This window comes from Vigna umbellata, chromosome 1, assembly GCF_029865625.1.
Source record: "Vigna umbellata cultivar VRB3 chromosome 1, Vumbellata_1.0, whole genome shotgun sequence".
Lineage (NCBI taxonomy): Eukaryota > Viridiplantae > Streptophyta > Magnoliopsida > Fabales > Fabaceae > Vigna > Vigna umbellata.
This window is the reverse complement of record NC_142165.1, coordinates 93895382-93907373: the sequence shown is the minus strand read 5'-3', so window position 1 is coordinate 93907373 and position 11992 is coordinate 93895382. Positions and strand designations below refer to the sequence as shown.

At 33.9% G+C, this 11992-nt stretch overlaps 1 protein-coding gene across 1 annotated transcript; it reads right to left on the bottom strand.

Moving 5' to 3' along the window:
• Positions 1–2875: 2875 nt before the first annotated feature.
• On the bottom strand, positions 2876–10352 carry LOC124824724 (uncharacterized). The gene is made up of 12 exons (XM_047297228.2): positions 10102–10352; positions 9751–10036; positions 9067–9142; positions 8796–8906; positions 8219–8335; positions 6895–7242; positions 5438–5760; positions 5029–5128; positions 4864–4923; positions 4439–4525; positions 3773–3913; positions 2876–3464 (listed from the first exon to the last, which is right to left on the bottom strand). The coding sequence occupies exons 2-12, from the start codon at positions 9915–9917 to the stop codon at positions 3135–3137; spliced, it is 1860 nt and encodes a 619-aa protein (XP_047153184.2). The 5' UTR covers positions 9918–10036; positions 10102–10352; the 3' UTR covers positions 2876–3134.
• Positions 10353–11992: the final 1640 nt, after the last annotated feature.

Genomic DNA, 11992 nt, shown 5'->3' with positions numbered 1-11992 from the left:
TTACGTTTTTCCTCTGTTCATTCTAGGTCTAAGAGTTGTTTCTGTCACCAATGTGGTGTCTTATAGGGTTTGGTCGGGTCCTTGTTGTGTGAGGAACTATTAGAGAATTCTAGTGGGTTGTACTGCTCAACTCCAAGGTAAGGGGAGCTAGAAATACATTTTTTTCATTGTTTGTATGAGGCATATGTATGTTATATTCTGACTTGGTATGTTGTTTGGATTGGTATTTCACTTGCTTGAGTACGACGCGTTATATGAACCTAACCGTATAATCTGTGATGCTGGAATTAATGACTGTGTAGTTGTTTGCATGAAGTGGATATCTGAAATTGAGTATGTTTGATGTATGTATTATGTTGAATGGGTGATCAAGTGGAAGGTAAGGTAAGTATGCACTGTTTTGAGTAATTGGTAGTAGTTTAGGTCAATTTAGGGGAAGTGATGTAATGATTTTGGGGAGCAGGGGTTCTGGGCACATTTGGGCTGTTGGGATATTTTAGGCAAGTCATTTGTAACTTGTTAGGACATTGAAACTGGTTTAAAACAGGTGCAAATTAGTAGAATTGGATTTAGGTCCCTAAGTTGTTAATTTTGGAGTTCTATAGTAGAAATTGAGTCTAAATCACTTTAAAATTGTAGTAGTAACGTTTTTAATCAGCTAGGCAAGTCTAACTAAGTATACAACATGAATTAGAAGTCTTAGAAGTTGGCCATGAGGCCTAGAAGTGGTAAGGGCGGGTGTGAGTGTGTGATTTTGTAGAATTCGCGTTCTGCAGATGATGTAGAGTCGCTATGCAAGCTGTCTCGCATAACGAGACCTTGTAGAGGGTGCTCACTATCTGGGTAATTCGTTGTGCGAGCTGGTGCGCTGTGCGAATGATTAGAGGGTGTTGCTCTCTGTTTGTGGATTTGCTTGGCGAATCCTGTCGCTATGCGACTGGTAGTGGTCTGGAACCACTGCCCCTTTAATTCGAAGAGCGAGAGGGGCGCAAAGCGAAAGGGTTTAAGGATGTGCTCTCTGTCTAGGCTCTCGCATGGCGACCTGGGTTCGCTATGCGAGAAGAATTGAGGCCTGTAACCTCAACGAGTTAATTCGCCTAACGAATTAAGTGGGTGCATTATGCGAGGGACATGAGGTGCAACACCTCAGCGAGTTAATTCGCCTTGCGAACAGGGTGCGCTGTGCGAACCCTATTTGATGCATATGATGATGATAGCAATATTATTGAACTAAAGGTATGTGGATGTATGAGACATGTTTAGTGATTGAAAGTATGTGGTTTTAAAAGTATGGTTGATGGACGTAATTCCATGGATCTCTAAGGAGGTTACATGGTGGTGCCCTATAGTGTTGGACGTAATTTCATGATCTTCAAGGAGAAGATTCATGGTGGTGCCCTTAGTGTTTAGAATGATTCGCATGGTAACTCAGTCTTGGGGGTTTTCCTGACGCTCCAATGGTCTTTCATTCTCAAGTAGAGAGGATTGATCCATGTGGTGAGGAGTAGCAGGAGGTCCTAGTCTTGGGTGCTTCAAGTGCGGCCCAAGGTGAGTGATAACAGACTAACCTCGTGAGTGTGGTAGGGTGAAACTCATTGGCAATGGCTTTGCAAAACAGCAGAGGCCACCACGAGTGCACGACCCGTCATAACTCGATTATCATTCTAAGTTCGGACGAGTCAAGTTTAAGTGCAACAAGTCATGTGTGTGTAGTGTAGTGTATCTGTCTTTACTTGCATGTTGCCTGTGACTGCTATAACATGATTTTTATATCTAGCTCACCCTTGCTTCTATGTTGTATGTTGAGTATGCTTTTCGTTTGCAACGATCATCCACTTGGATGTGAGCAGAGATGGATGAGGTGTCTCTAGAGCAGACTTTGGAGGAAGACAATGTTGCTGCTTAGTTTCATTAGGACTTTAAGTGGTTTCTTATCTTTTAAAACACTCTAGTATGTTTAAGTTTTAAATTCTGACTCATTTTGACATGACTGTAAACTTATCAACTTTATGTACTGTCTACTCTAACTGTTCTCTTTTATTAAGAATATGGACTTGCTATATTATATGCTTCTATATAATCTGGGATGTTACAATGAGATTACATTTTCCCATCATCTATGTGACTTTAAAATGTATTATAAAAAATTATATTTCAAAAAGCAATATATTAAAATAAATTAGTTAGAAAATATCAAAATTTAGAGTAATTATTCTAATTTTGTTTACTATTTTTATTTTATTATAGTATAAAAACATATGTATTAATAAAATATCAAACGATTTTATTTTATTATTACTTTAATGTTTTTATTCTACTTATTATCATAAATTAACCTTTCGTATTATGGAAAGCTTTTTTTGGTTTTTTTACGCTTCGAACTCCTTCGCGTAAGTGGTATGGAAAGTTTGATGTTTAATATTTTTTTATTTTCCGTTCTATTTTTTGCACTTTCTTTCAAATGCACGGTCATCATCAGGAAATTACCCAAACAAACACAGTGAGTACAAAGTTTTCTTCATTATTAAGATTTAAACATCTTACCATATACCTACCAATCTTATTAGACCTTATTGAATAATTTATTAACAAATATAGTAATGCTACAGTCATCTATTTATATCTTTCTTATACCAATTTTTTATATAACGAATTACATCTCCTTTTTTCCCGTCAAAGCATTTCAAGTTGAATTTGTGCTGTGTTCCTTCTTCTACGTTGTTTATTTTTGTTGTGCCTGAGATCCATTAATATTTGCTTCTAACAAACACGTGAGATCTATGTATTGTTTATTAAGAGAAGTATATATAAATATATCTTTTAGACATGCCTGTGTAAAAATAAGAGAATTCTCACCTTTCCAAAATAACCATGATACAACATAATCATTGTAAACTTTGTTTAAAACAATTACTATGATTAATGTTTAGAAGTTATACACTTGTTAGAGAGTATTCGAGTAATTCTATCAGAATTTACAATATTCTTGTAAGAATACGGTATCTAAGGCAAGCATTTGTGGCATCGTGTTACAGTGTGCACGAAATTTGAAGCACCTAAAATGAAATTTCTCACTTTCTCAAACCAATTAGGCTCCACTAATCATACAGTAATCTTTAACAAGCAGTTAGATGTCATACCCACCAAGGCTTGTCTATGACATCCTTGGAGAACACGTACCGAAACCTTGAACTAAAAGGTAACCATTCTATGATCTGAGATGGCTTTTTGATGGATTTAGGATCAAGGCACTTCTGCATTGAATCACGCAGCTTCTTGTCAACACTCTCCATGACCCATCCAAACAGATCATCTATGCTTATTGATGCTTCTCTAGAAAACCTTTCTAACAGTTTTGGCAGAAATACTTTTCTTGACCTTTTCACAATTACATTTGCTTGGAGAAACTCCCTCTTGGCAATATTTAGTTCTTCACTTATATTTGTTGCTGAATAAACCTTTAACTGCAACATTGTAATTTTTAAATATAAAATTCTTAATCAACTCTTTAAATTCAGGGTAACAGAGTGCAAGGAGTATTATAGATGAAAAGTGAAATTACTATCAGAGTTATGCATCATTAGTGTAGAAGATGATCAAATACATTCTTCATAAGCCAAAAACTAGAAGTTCAATTAGTTTAGCAGAGAAAAAAAAAAAAATTTAACTCCTGGTAAGTCTTTTTTACCACCGGGCAAGGCTCCCGAGAAAAGTTTTCCCATTTATATCCAAATATATTTTTATAGCAATATGCTTGTGAGAGGAAAATTACCACAGGATCTGACAAGGCGCCAGTACAAAGGGCAAAGCAGACAAGGGGTTGGGATTTAGTAAGACACAATTTGGAACTGAGAAGTTGTCTTTCTTCACCACTTTTCTTCCTCAAGGCAGCAGACACAATGCTTTCAAGCCACTGTAATTGATAAAATAACAGACAAAAAAGAATAATTTCGTGAAAGTTTTTTATTTTGTCGTAATTAGGCGCCAATTTAGGTGTTAGAAAATTTTATTTTGAAATTTTCTTTTGAAACATAGCAAAACAATATCTGAAAACAATATAGAGGTTAAAATAACTGCCTAAGCATTTCGTCACTTGCGAAAAAGAATAAAGTTGATTACTTGCATTATTCTAATTCCAGTGAAAAAGCAAAATCTAGACAAGTTTACAAGGGCATGGGTGACTATTGAATCATAGCTGTGCTTACCAATTTATGATGCCACATAGATTCAAAATTAAAAACATTGACGTGTTTCTAAAATAACATAGGACTGGCGGCAGCGGATGCAAATCATAAAAAGAGTCAATGATTTGTAAACCTCTACTGGCCAGGGAGGAGGTTTAATAGTCGGACACGTTTGACAGGATTAATCCTTAAACATACCAAGACAACATATATTAAGAGCTTTTTAAAGTCAAAGATGGCGTTAAAGAGAGTACCCGTCCAATCCTAGGCGTCCGGAAGCAAAATATTATTTGTTCTATGGCATTTGCACTTACGATATGACCGCCAATGTTGTAAGCAGCCTGCACTATACAATTGTACTCATCAATTGACAACGAGTATGATTTATAGTAAATCAAAAGAATATGTTGTCAACGGAGAAAATTCATATACCAATGCTACTTTGAAGGCAATTAGAGAGCTTTATTTTCTTTCTACTTATTTTGATTTCCCAAGTTGGTTATGAGAAATAAACAAGTTATTTGGTTGTTACTGGCCTGAGCTTCGCCAGAAGAATAATTTGAAGAAAACACAAACCTTCCAAATGTTCGTTATCTGAAAAATATTCTCCCTGAACTCATAAATACAATGCGCTTCTAACTGAACAACAAATGAAATTAAATAAAAAAAAGTGAGCTACCTTGTGAAACAAGGCTAGCCTCCTGAGAGAGCCCTGGGGAATTCCGTATGCTAAATATGCCTGACAACAGGAGATCAGAGTTATGCAAGCTGACTTCCAGAATAAAATTACGTATGCTTGAAATATTTTTAAATAAAAATCATTGTTTCGTCATATGAATATTACATGCATAACAAGAGCATTATGCACATTGATCCAGAACGCAATTTGTGCATCGCCATCCAGTTGACTGACTTTGACTTTTTCTAGTTGTTCAACTAGAACTCTGAATATAAACGGGGAGGGGAAAAAACAAGTCAGATCACCAATTCAATAAGAAATTCGGTGCAAGAACATAGTATTACAGTTTAAATAAACAACTAAGGTACCTAATTAATCGTGTGTTAAAAAATGTACACACGTCTCAGATTCCCAATAAAGATATGGTAATTGTTAATAACTCTTGCTATAATTATCTAAGAACGCCTACTCCATGAACCAAGCAAGGAAATAAGTTGAAGGTTCATCACGGCCTTTAAATTATTTACTGCCATTTTAATATTTCAATTGAAATTGTCATACTTATGGGACCTACCTGTAATTGCTGATGGCATAAGAAGCGTGAGAAGAATGACGTTTGTGAGTAGATATCCATGAAATTTCAACTGATGATTTGCAAGACCAGTCACGATCGTCTCCAATACCATGTCGAGGCTGTATAGCATTAGTGGATGACCTTGACAATAATGGTGATCTACCATTTTCAGCATTTACAGAGGTTGCACTACGAAGCCAGCAATATACAGTGGCCATGCATCTCACCATTTCCTCAGAAAGCTTGATTGGACACTGATACAGGTGGTCTTTCAAAGTACGCAAAATTGGACTTTTCTCAATTGAAGAAAACTTTTCATGTGCCTGACATATGATTTAAACGATTTAAACGAAAATGTTCAGTACAGATATCACATAAATTGAATGCATGAATCCATGTGGGAATTATTTTTCCTTTGTTAGAATTCATTCCGGATTTGATTGGGCAAAATGTACTGTAGTGCTTCGGTTATTAAAACACTGGGTTTATAATCATATAACCAAACATGCCAAACTTATAAAGTGTAAAGAAATGGCTGATTCCTTCTGGTGTTCTAAATGCGGGGTCATTAGAACTGGACATTGGGATTGGACCAGTACGCGAACTGGCCACAGCCCACGTGTCCTATTCAATTCTCTCTTGAAAACAGTTTCTTTTTTCATAAACCAGTATGAAATGGACTAAATAATTCAGTTATGGCAATAACTTAGAGAACCAGGCCACTACATGTCCCAGCAGTGGTGTCGTGGGACATTATGAATATGCCACATAACCTTGATGTCAATTCTGGCATTTAATTAACTAGCTATGCCAGTGGAGGTGACCTAGAAAGCTGGAAACATATCAATCCCTTTTGTCATCCAGAATTGAGCTTCTACTATCTAAATTCAACTCCTAATAAGAAACTAGAGCAATTACCACTTGTACTTTACAATAATAGTTTTAAATATGTTATACTTCTCAATAATGCCATATCTTAACATTACCAAATCATAAACACTTTATAGATGTAAAAGGTAATCTTAGACTTAATTTTTAAACATAGATTAAGAAAAAAAAATATGTTTTCCAATAAGAGATAAAGTTCAATGTGGATGATAAAAAAAAAAAGAAATAACCATTTTCAAGGTATATGTAACAATTTAAAAATTCTATACAGCAATTGAAACCATGAAAATAAGGCAAAGAAAACTGACAGAATAAAAACACATTCTTAACCAGTTTTCTCTTGAAAATATTGATTTTAAAATTTCGGTTTGACCATTATTCAATGACAAACAAACCGATAACTCTGAATACGTATCAGTGTACTTTTTGGTTCAGTAAACAATACTATTTACACCGAACATCTTTTAACAAAAAATTATATTTTAGAAAATGGAAAATTATTAATGGCAAAAGCAAAGAAAAATCAAAGTGCATATGAATAACAGAAAATCAATATCAACGTATCATACCTTGGTGGAATCAGAACTAGTCTTTTTAAAATAATTGTTGTCTTTACCACGTGAAAAAGGAGTGTGATTAGATCCAAAGATTCTATTCCTCAAGTCGTTGCTGGAAACTAGAGCTTGGAGTGGTCGTAGAGGGAATTTTTTTGATGAACAGAATGCGCTTGAAATTATACTCGGATGCTTCCTAGATCCTTGCCTTATATGAGCAGGTGAAGCAACAGCAGAACTTTGTTCAGAAGGTGGCCGACTAACACACTGTTCAAAAATATTTCTGTAAAGTGAAAGTACTTGCTGCTCGCGGCTTGTAACCTCTTCTTCAAGTAACTCAATTTCAGCAATCAAGTCTTTTGTCTAAGGAAAAGGAGGGAAAATGGAAAAATAGTTATTTATATTCCGTTAAACATACACTTCTGGCCATGTGTTAGATGAGCCATTTCAAAAAGTATAAAATAAATTTAAAAATGATATCAAGCAGGAACCTTCATGATTCACATTAAAATCAAATTATACAATCTACCCGTTAAGTGAAAGTGAACAGTCCACTGATTCCATTTTAGTTATTTATCATCTAAGTATGATCCTTTACACGAGAGCCAATTTCTCTCTCATATATTTTGTGAGTGGAATTATCGGGGAGAAGAAGTCAACCCACTCAAAGGATTCCTAAAATAACCCTTTGACGAGGCTCCTTTCACAGAAATCACGTTGATTCCTATCCATTGAACATAAATATATAAGCTGCGTGTCAGATTTCTCAAAGGATATAACATACAGAAAAACTGCATACCTCGGTTTCCCGAAAGTTAGACAAGTTAAGTAGAAGATCATGGCCAAGAAAGGTTTTATCTGTACAGGCACTGACTGACCTTTATAGTTTAAACTGTACGAAAAGCACAGGACCAATAAAATCTTATACCAATTCATAATTTAATAGATTAGAAGACTGACAGAGCAATTATAAAATTGATGATCTTTTGGTATAGAATTCCTATAATATCTTATAAGCAAAATCATCCTGAAAGGTTAATGTGTTAGGTAGAGGCATAAAATGAGTTGCATCTTTAAAGTAGTTAAGCCAAGGAGGGAATTACGAAACAATTTATGGTATAATTAGGAAATTTTTAGAATTTGAAAGCGGCCAGGTTCATGTATGGTATCTTTTACAGAGATCATCAGGATTGTTCATAACGCAGTGTGGATATTACCTTAGTTATATGAATCCTTGACATGATCTCTAGTCACATTTGAAGTTAAACAGCAAAAGGAAAGGAACCTATTGAATAAATCTTGAAAAGCCACCTGAACAAAGTCATGAATGACAAATTACCTGGGCAGTAAAGTGCCTGTGTCCAGGAGATAGAGTGCTCGAGGCTCGACCCATCGCCCTCTCAAGCAGAATGCGCATAGACCTCTCCTGTTGTAGGCGTAACTGTAGTTGCTCAACCTGCAAATCATTAGAATGAGGGACCCAAACTTTGCCTATCTTCATATACCCAAGCGTTCGTTTTCCGTTGGACATTTTTGGACACAAGATGATTCCAAAAATCTACTTGCATATGTAATTCCCCAACAAAGGACTTCGATAGTTTTTTTATTTTTTTCACTTTGAAGACTGAAGAAATTATGCTAAATTTATTCTAGAAATAAGTTTTTTTATTTAAAAAAAAAAAAAGTTCCATGATGATTTTCTTTTCGCCGTTTTAAAGATGCCTCCCGAGCTCTACATCCAGTGAATTGTCTTTGACCCCTTTATTCCTTTTTCCCTACTTCTCAATTTAAACTTTGTTATGCGTATTGACTAAAAGAGGAAAAAAATCAGATTACACAACCAGACAGAATGGTTGAAAATAAGGTGAAGAACCTACAGGTCCAGATATACGGAAAAATAGGAGAGAAGAGCTTACATCTTTTTCTAAGTTTGCTCTATGATTTGAAAATGTATTATTGTTTACAGAAGAGAGATTGTCATGCGAAGGACTCCGTAACCTAGAAGCACTCACTGAAGGTGGCGAAACCTGTTCAAATCATGGTAAAACCAGTGAATTATCTTCCGAGTCAAATTCAAAATCAAGGTACAAAACGACTATACTGAGCAACTGCAATGCAATAATTGTTTGTTCAGACGAATGAAACGATTTGAAAAGTTTAAACATCAAATTAAAATTTCGGTCTCACAAAGGATTCCTTGCGGTCCTTCTCAACTGGATGCAAGGCTCCACCTCTTTCGTTCTTCAGATTCCTTTCAGAAGCACTGAAAAAAGTAAAAGTAAAAAAAAAAAATACCGTGACACAAAAATGAATCAGCTGAAGAAAATAAGTCAACGAGCATAAAATAGTGTATCTAAAGAAACAAGGTCAACATTTTTCCATGACATAATCCAGCTCACACCATATTTTCCAATTCTCAGGAAAACTAAAATTTCATTTACACATTGAACCCGAGCCAGCCAGCCAGCCAACAAATAAAACTAAAATTCCATTGGCCAAACCAAACCAGTTACTTGAAAGGAAGAAAAAGGAACCATGCAAGGTATACAAACGAGGCAAATTGAAGCCCAAAAAACCAAAAATCTCGATCTCAGTTTTCTCATAAAACATATTTACTAGGAAATGCAGCTCCCAGTATCCAAATCACTTCTCTAAACATTGCAAAACTTTCCTCTGACACTCTTCGTCATTTTTTGCACTTTGTTTTTTATTTATTTTTTACATTTGAAACGAAAGCAAACCGTAAATGTCCACCGACAAAATTTCACCGACATCCACACATTACTCAAAGCAGTAAAAAAAGAAATTAGTATTTGGCAATGCCGTCATTATTCATTTCGCAACAAATAATTAAAAAATAAAGAAAAACACCTCTTAGATCGTTTGTGTCGAGTTCCGGCGTAGCGATAATCTCGGTGATCCTCGTGTGCGTGGGTGTGTTTTTGAAACACGCGGAACTCGGTCATTGTTAATTGTGAGAATGCGCATGGAGAGTTGTTGGTTTGGAGAGGCGAAGTTTGAAGCGGATGCAAAATCATAAATGTGAAGTACAAATATCTAAGGCGCAGGAGTGGAAGAAAGAAAGTGTGTGGGCCTGGGTGAATTGAATGGGAAGAGAAGAAGGTTCCACAGGAAGAATAATTGAATTGAATGGAATCTGAAAAAAGAGAAGAACGTGAATGTGAATGCGAAGTGTAAAATAAAAATGGCGAGATAGGTTACCGAATCAGTGCGGCAACGAGACAAGATAGGTTGTGTCCCCGGTATTGAATTGGAAGGGTTTTGGGTGGTTGAGCGCATTCAATGATCGTTGATCAACCTCCACAGTGATTTCAACCACGAACTTAACACCAAGGAAGACTGAGTTACTGAGTGAGTGTTGGTTTGACTCGGTTTCGGTTGGGTTTTGCTTTCGATTTTGAGGTTGAATCATTCAATCAATGCATCATACTTTATTGATTCACAGCAATGTGTGTTACTGTGTTGACATTTACCCGCTGCGATACTTTAAAGTTTAAAAAACTGAAACGTAGACAATACGACTCGTACTTGATCCTCTAAAGTCAATTTTATTTACGGTCACGGTCCTGTAAATCTGGACCATTCATTAGCTGATTCGGTGGTAGTTGACAATGAGAGAATGTGATCAATAGCCTCACACAGGTTCTGCTGTAGAAAAAATCCAGCTGGAGAGACAGCAGGAGGATGTGCACAGAAAGAGAGAGGGACTCAGAGAGACACTCGCGGGAAATGATTTTCTCCAACTTTCTGTTTTCTTTCTTATTTTTGTAATTACAAATCCACTTCATTATTGCTATTTAATTTCGTTGCTTTATTAATTAAATGTTTTAGTTAAGTTTTTTAGTGTAAGTTTCAGGTCCCCTATTAATATAATTTTTTATTAATATTCAAAATTTTATATATTTTAATTTTGAATTTTCCATGCGTCTCTTATATTATTTCTTTATTTTGTTTAAACTTAATTAATAAGTTAGTTCTTATATTTTTAACTATTTTTTTAATAATTTAAATGTTAATATATTTCAAATAAAATCAATTTCGTCCCCCTATTAAATCAACCAATTTAAAAAAGTTTTTTGAGTTTTTTTGTATCTTTTATATTCAACACGTGATATTTTTAAATGTAACTAATACAATTTTATAAATATAAAAATCAAATTATTATATAGTTTTCTATATAAAATGCTCATTTTTCATTACTCTCTATATGATTGGAAAAAGATGCTATTTTAAAATTTTAAAATAACAGATAAAAAAAGAATATTTTTTTATTAAAATTATTATTCTAAAAGAAGAATGTTAATTATCGATATTTAATTATTTATCTTTACTAATTTATTTGTTTATTTAACGTGTATTTTCAAAAGTAATCTTAGTTATTTTTTTGAAGAAAATTGTTTACCCAAACTTTCTCACTTTATATATTAAAATACAATGTTCGCAGAGATAAATCAACGTAAAATTTGTCCTTCTATTGACTGAAGATTTTTAAGTTGACATTTACATATTTTAATTGATGAGTAAAATTAGACCAACTTCTTGTTTCTATTAAATTAAGCTTATTATAACTCAAATTAAAATATATCAATTACTAATGATTCTTTTTTTCTCCAAAAGTTAAATGAATAAGTTTTATCTATGAATGTTAAAACTTCAGATAAATTTATCCATGGAAATGGAAACTATAATTTAAAACTTTATTCAATTTAAACTTCTGCACTTTCATTGTTGGTAACGTAAATGTTAACTATTGCGGCAGTTTATGTTTTAGTTATCAATTAATTGTCGGTGTTTAATTTTTTATGTTTATGTATACATTTATTTATTTAATAAACATTTATAAAAGTATTTTTTAAGATAAAATTTGTGTCTATTTATATATAAATAGATTATCTGATAATAATTTAATAATATGTGATATGATAAATTTATTAAATAGTAAATTTTATTAGAATAAAATTAAAACTCAATTTTACAAAATGAACTTAAAAAATGAAAATTGATTATACTTTCCAAATTTTTATTATTTTTACTTAATATGAAATTTGTAATGTACATTTATTATTGTATTCTATAATAATTATGAAATTGT

Bases quoted from the DNA above. Each gene is read 5' to 3' on its own strand.
- LOC124824724 (XM_047297228.2), bottom strand. From the start codon at position 9,917: ATGATTTTGCATCCGCTTCAAACTTCGCCTCTCCAAACCAACAACTCT. The intron at 8,907-9,066 runs GTGAGACCGAAA...TGATTTGAACAG, and splicing joins AGGACCGCAAGGAATCCTTT to GTTTCGCCACCTTCAGTGAG. The intron at 5,129-5,437 runs GTAGGTCCCATA...GTTTATATTCAG, and splicing joins TATGCCATCAGCAATTACAG to AGTTCTAGTTGAACAACTAG.